Source organism: Octopus bimaculoides, chromosome 21 (assembly GCF_001194135.2).
Source record: "Octopus bimaculoides isolate UCB-OBI-ISO-001 chromosome 21, ASM119413v2, whole genome shotgun sequence".
In the NCBI taxonomy this organism is placed as follows: domain Eukaryota; kingdom Metazoa; phylum Mollusca; class Cephalopoda; order Octopoda; family Octopodidae; genus Octopus; species Octopus bimaculoides.
In genome coordinates, this window is record NC_069001.1 from 8500912 (window position 1) to 8508411 (window position 7500).

Sequence of the window (7500 nt, forward strand, 5' to 3'; positions counted from 1 at the left end):
GCACACACCATCACCGCCACAGAACACCATCACCACCACAAAACACCATCACCACCACCACCACCACCACAAAGCACCGGCACTGCTAACACCACCACCACCACCACAAAACATCAACAATATCACCGCCTCCACGATCGCCTACAACTTCAGTTTTCTCTGAAGCAAAACTTTCTCAAATTCGCTTTCGTTTCTTTCTTTCTCTCTTTCCCTTACTATCTCTCTCTCAATCTCTCTCTCTCGCCCTTTCTCTCACTCTCCACACTCGCATCGACTGTGTAGCTGCGTATATAAAAGGGCTTCTTTTAACTGCCTAGATAAAGGACCTGGAACCCAAAAAAGACGCAAAAATAAAAAAGAAGGAAGCGAAGAAAAATACAAGCAAAATAGATTGTTAAACCCTGCTCCCATTCTAAATATAGGGAGCATTTTGCTGTAAACCCATTTTTCTTACCAATTTCAACAGTTGGAGAAGATACGATACATACATATATATATTTATATAATACCCGAAGGGTTGTGTTTTCAAGTATTTTTCTATCAACGAAGTTCGTTCTTACACTCGATCGTTCGTCCCTTTCTCAGAGGTCAGGTTAGCCCAGTTACATCGACATGGCTCAGGAACTTAAGGTCGGTAAAACTTTTCTCTTTCTAACAGCATGAACATCACTACACATTCATCAATAATATCACTACCAACCACACGTACGACATAGGCAACTCTATGTGGTCGCTCGATCTGCTACAACTGCTAGAAACAACAGCCAAACCCATCTCGTTTCGTACACCTTATTGTCTTAGAAAAGGCTACGTCGAATGTGTTTCTGGGTTCTCTGGATATTGGAAATAGACGGGATGGTCGTGGCTAGAATGTCTTTGATCAGAGGTAGGTCTACTCGATTAGGGATGACCTGGGACTAAACAACATCCCCACGAATACCTCAGCCATTGATATCAACAACCAAAACCCCCCTTCGGCACTACCCCAACACCACCATCATCATCATCATCATCATCATCATCATCGTCATCATCACAGAAATACCACCAATAATACTACCTCTACCAACACCTCTCCCTATCGACAAGAACGCCTCTGTTGGGTCACCCTGCCTGCTAGAAATAGCAGTCAAATCTCCCTCGATGGGCTAATGCAGTTTCGCACTCCGAGATCTAAAACGTAGGAATCTGAAAAAATATTTTCAAAAAAATGCATTTTTCAAGGAGAGCTGCAAAACTGCATTAGACCCCTCTCCCTCCCTACTATCTTAAAAGTGTGGAAGAACACATTGAATTTATTTTATTGCTTACTCAAGGAAGAAAGGATAGCACCCATGACCACATTCATTTTTTGACACCTCTAGAGGTCGGTCCCTACCCAGGACTAGTTTTGAATCAATTAGACAGACTTGTTCAAAGTGGGCCCCCGTGTACATGCTGGGGCAGAGGACATTATGATGAATTAAACCCTTTGATTCCATCAAGTAGAAATATCCGTATGATTCTTTTTATCTTTTCGTGTGACATGCAGATTAACCCCATGACTTTAGAAAAATGTCTTATTTAAGTAGAGTAGAGGGCCCCACTGACAATTCTCAAATTGGGCCCTGCACTTCCTAGCACCAGAATGTTTGCAACTGAGTAAACTCCTCTGAGAGCCCTCAAGGACCAGATGGAGATGTTAAACCCAGTAACGAATTAAGTCTACCACTTAAGATAATGAAGAATTGGAAAAGACAGGATGGTCATGTCTGAAATGCTTTTACTTAGTGTTGGATGGAATACCTTGCTGTATTTCTTCCAGTTCTCTACATTCTAAGTTCAAATCCTGTTGAGGTCAACTTTACCTTTTATCATGCCCAGGTTGATAAGATATCACCAATGCTACCACCGTCGCCACCACCTTCAACACCATCCCACCAGATCAGCACCACTACCATGACACTATTGCCACCTTCATCCCCATCACTACCACCAATTCCACCACCAACATTACCACGTCATACCACCATCACTTCCATCACCAGTACTACAACCAACAAAATCAACACCAATAAAGAGGTCTCTGGGCAAATTGCCCTGTCTACTAGAAATAGCAGCCAAATCTTACTCAGAACAGACCCAACCACCTTAGAAAAGAGAAAAAGACATAGATGCAATATAACTGAAATAAAAGACAGGATAGTCATGTCTGTAACGTCTTGATTATATATAGATCTGGGGGTTAAACACACAACACTGCCACTATCAACAACAAAAGCCTCTCTACAGACAAGAAATAATACAAATGTTAATAATCTTTTCTACTATGAACACAAGGCCTGAAACTTTGGGGGTGGAATTTAGTCAATTATATCGACCCCCAGTGCTCAACTGGTACATATTTTATCAACCCTGAGAGGATAAAAGACATAGTCAACTTTGACAGAATTTGAACTCAGAATGTAAAGAGCCACTAAGTATTTTAGCCATCGCACTTATGATTCTGCCAGCTCCATCATCTTAATAATAATCCTTTCTACTTTAGACATAAGGCCTGAAATTTGGGGGAACAGGGCAAGTCAATTACAGTGACCCCAGTACTCAACTGGTATTTAATTTATCGACCCTGAAAGGATGAAAGGCAAAGTTGACCTCAGCGGAATTTGAACTCAGAACGCAGTGGCAGATGAAATACTGCTAAGCATTTCGCCTGGCGAGCTGACAATTCTGCCAGCTCATTTGCCTAACAACAATAATGATTTCAAATTTTGGCACAAGGCCAGCAATTACGGGGAAGCAGGTAAATTGATTACATTGATATTCTGGTGTTCAACTGATACTTATTTTATCAACCGTGATAAGAAGAAAGGCAAAGAGACGACCTTAGCAGAATTTGAACTCAGAACTGTAAAGAGCCAACAAGCAATTTGCTCATTGTGCTCACAATTCTGCCAACTCCACTACTTTAATAATAATAATAATAATAATAATAATAATAATAATAATAATAATAATAATAATAATAATAATAAAAATAATAATAATAATAATAATAATAATAATAATAATAATAATAATTATAATAATGATAATGATGATAATTAATTCTTTTATTGGCCACCAGGGTTTACATAAAAACAACATGAAAAGTATAACAATGATAATAATAATTTCAAATTTTTGCCACAATTTTTGGTGGGGGATTAAGTTGATTACATCAATCCCAGAGTGTAACTAGTACTTATTTAATCAACCCCAAAAGGATGAAAGGCAAAGTTGACTTCGGTGGAATTCGAACTCAGAACCTTGGGGCAGACAAAATACCGCGAAGCATTTCGCCCAGCATGCTAATGATTCTGCCAGCTCGCCGGCTTAGATAATAATAATGATAATTAGCTTATTGTATACAGTGCTCTGTTGCACAACTCATCAGAAAAGAGTAAAAGAATGGAGAGAAAGCAGAAATAAGACAAGTCAAAAAAAGGCAGCAATGAGAGCGAAAAGTACATTCTTGGGATACAAGCATTTTATCATTCAGGATAAAACAAAAACAGAGAAAAGTCAAAGAGTAAAAGAGCCATAAAGAGGAAAGAGTGCTTAGGCATGTCAGGAGTAGGTTTGGCAATATTTCAGGAAGAACATTTATCCTAAGAATAGTCCTGGGTGAGCAGAGCCAATAATCAAAGGTGTTCCATTCATGACCATTCATCCTATCTTTTTCGATTGTGTAATTTAAGATAACATTATCTGATGTGCCTTTCCTTTCTGCTCAGATTTAGGTTACGTACGTGATTTGAGATATATTTGGCCGACTGACATCGCTATCCAAACTGACCTGAACTAAACAACAACATCAATGATAGTGCCAGCTTTATCACCACCTTTTGGGGGACAGGGCAAGTCAATTACAGTGACCCCAGTACTCAACTGGTACTTAAAGGATGAAAGGCAAAGTCGACCTCAGCGGAATATAAAGACTTGTTAAGAACCAGTTTTGGAGAGTTGAAGACACCATACAAAGATGTTGAACATTTACTCTTAAACAGAAATAAATAATATGAGAAGATCTGGTCTGGGGTTAAAAATTTTGAAACATACAAACAAAGGTATACAAAAATGAAAAGAGAACTAAGGAAAGCTAATACATTGCTAAACAAAGAAATAGTGTCATCCTTCAGTTGCTCAATGTGTGGTAAGACTTGCTTTTCTAAGTCTGGCTTAACTTCACAGCTCAGAACTCAATTTCATACAGTCAGCCCAAGTGACATAAAGATCATTCCAGCAGACACACTCATATACCTTATTTGTAATAAAGCATGTGAGTGGGCTGGCTGGTCTTAGAAAACATTTAAATATCCACAAACTAGGCAATACAAACAGCTCTGTGCCACTTGAGGTGAGATGTATTTTGCATTGTTTATAAAGCAAATTCCAAACAGCTCTTGGCACTCAAAAGCAGCTTATATGTTCATGCAGGAAAAAAATACATCTAACAAGAAGAGGTCAAGTTTTAAACAGGCAAACACTAGCTCTATCTGTCTGTCTGTCTATCTGTGTGTGTGTGTGTGTGTGTGTGTGTGTGTGTGTCTGTCATTCAGTTTATTTCAATTTTTCTTGCCAATAAAGAACTGGTTTCCAACCTAGATCCATGGTTCCTTCATTGGAATTTCAACATTGTATGTGACCCTTTGATGTATAAACTAGCAACCAAATCTTTCGGAATCACTTCCAACAATCTTAAAAGGGAGAAGACACAGAAAGACAACGAAACAACAAAAAAGAACACATTTGAATTGGTATTCTTACATACAATGTGTTTACATACAAGACAAAACGGTCCTAATGGGAATGTTATTAGGTATGATGGATCAGCATTGGTCTGGAGCAGCCAAAAAAAGCAATAAAAAGGAGATATTGAATAATATAATCCAAGATACACTGTCAGATAAAAGCAACTGGATAGCTATTGATGGAAGGGCTTTGATTATAAATCAATTAAATTTTGGTTAATTTGGAGATTAAAAATCACCAATGACAACATCACATTTCTCGTCTCCTCTCCTCCACCCATTTCCACCCACAAGGTTATAAGTTCAAGTCAAAGTTGTGGCTAAGCTAAAACAAGACATAAACACACACACACACAAGCACAACACAACACAAACACATATGCATATTTACTATGGAAACAACAACAGCAACAACAAAAATAACAACTGTAATAGCAACAACAACAACAGCATCATCAGCTGCACATGAATCACAAACACATTGGTGCTGGTATCAATCTAAGAATTTATTTTTGTGTGAAATAATTTCATCATCACACCTGTTTCCATAGTAAATGTGCATATGTGTTTGTGTGTGTGTGTGTGTCTTGGCTAGCTTAACCAATAGATACATGAGGTTATCAGTAAGTCAACTCCACTACCACCCTACAAGCCACGCTGTGTAGGTCATATCATAGAAAGAAAAGTTCAATGGGAGGTCACTTGTAGCAGAAGAGGGAAGAGTTACTAAGAATTTATCAACTTCAAATTTTGCAGAAATGATAATGAAAGCAGCAGCAGCAGTGGCAGTGGCGGCGGTAGTGGTGGTATTACAGAAAGATAGGTATATCAATAGTTAGATTGACAGTCAGACAGACAGTCAAGCAGACAAGCAGATAGATAGATAGATAGATAGACAGACAGACAGACAGACAGACAGACATACTGATAGACAGACAGACAGATAGATAAGATAAGATATTAGTCAGAACAATATGTTGTTAGAACTTATACACAAATGGCAAATTATTAAGAATTTCACAATATATGATTTTAACTGTCGATTCTCTTCAGAAAATTAATACAAAGGAATAAAAATTTAAATGTGGTTAAAGAGCACATTTTCGATAAAGACTGAATTTATTCACGGGACATCTCTGCACGTTGGAGCATGACAAATATTTGGATGACCAGACGCCAACACACTCCTCTACTTTAAGAGAGAACTGACCGAGGGATCAACTGAGGACAGCTCCCTGGTTAAACAACTTTTTTGCTCCCGTTTGCCATCAAAATACAGGGCATTTTGGCCGCCATGATGGAAGTGAGTCTGATCGACCAGTTGGCTTCTTCAGTTGACAAAATTCTGGAGTAAACTGGTAACAGAGTTGCTGAAGACAAATTTACTGCTGGTTCTTCTTCAACAGTCACAGCTTCATCCCAGCAGCCTGTCCCTGAGCTCCAGGTCAAATAAATGGTAGCAAGTTCGTTGCCAGTACTGCTGGACTGGCTCCTGTGCAGGTGACATGTAAAATACACCATTTCGAGCGTGGGCGTTACCAGCACCTCCTGACTGGCCTTGTGTTGGTGGCAGGTAAAAGCACCCACTACACGCTCGGAGTGGTTGGCGTTAGGAAGGGCATCCAGCTGTAGAAACTCTGCCAAATCAGATTGGAGCCTGGTGTAGCCATCTGGTTCACCAGTCCTTAGTCAAATTGTTCAACCCATGCTAGCATGGAAAGCGATTGTTAAACGACGATGATGATGATAATATAATGTATATATATAATTGTATATATTATTATCTGTATACAATACATGTATGTAAATCACATGATTAACCAGATTATGGGATGTTGTTATACATCAATTGTTAAAGGCTCTTTGCATTATTTGAACTTCCAAATGATGCCACCCCACTGGCCTAGGCAAGTTGGCCAACATCCTCCCTTAATCAGAAAGCTAGTCCATTGTAGGGTCATCCATTTAAAGAACACAACACACAGCTTGATCCAGGAAGTGAACCCACGACCTAGCAATTGAGAGAGCACCACCCTAACCACTTGGCCACATCTGTATGTGCATGAAAATAAATATAATAAATATGTGTGTGTGTAAATAAATACAGTAAATACATGTAATTAGGAAAATAAATTAAGATATACAGGTTGTTTACTGCAGTTTGCTACCTGATAATGGGAAGTTATCATGTTACAAAATTATTTGTTAAAACGCAAATATTTAATATGCAGTAACTGCAGGAATGCTGCTGATGTAATTACTGCACTTGTTGAAGTTGCAGTTGTTGTTGTTGTTGTTCGTCATGGTGGTCATTATCATAGTTTTACAAATTGTAACATTACTTAGTTCTATGATGTTGTGATGATGGATGTTATATTCATTGGGCAAACCGTTGTTGTTGTTGTTGTCGTCATCACCATTATCGTTAGCGTTGTTTTAACATTCAGTTTTCCATGCTCGCAGGCGTCAGGTGCCAGTTTCCAAATAAGGAAATATTTCCCACCACCTGACATGTTTTTCACAGAATTCTATCAGACTATCACACAATGCTGAAGCAAGGGTACAATAACACACACACACACACACACACACACATACATACACACATGCACACGTGCATACATACATACATACATACATACACTCACACACATATATTCATACATACATGCATACATACATACATACATACATACAGTATGTATGTATGTATGTATGTATGTATGTA

General features: G+C 38.6%; 1 protein-coding gene across 1 annotated transcript in view; it reads left to right on the top strand.

The window, feature by feature from the left end:
• Positions 1–79: 79 nt before the first annotated feature.
• The window catches only part of LOC106879312 (homogentisate 1,2-dioxygenase), a 16837-nt gene continuing 9416 nt past the window's right edge, over positions 80–7500 (top strand). Inside the window, exon 1 of the mRNA XM_014928814.2 lies at positions 80–630. Within this exon, the coding sequence (XP_014784300.1) occupies positions 613–630 (18 nt within the window). The 5' untranslated portion in view covers positions 80–612. The remainder of the gene's footprint in view (positions 631–7500) is intronic.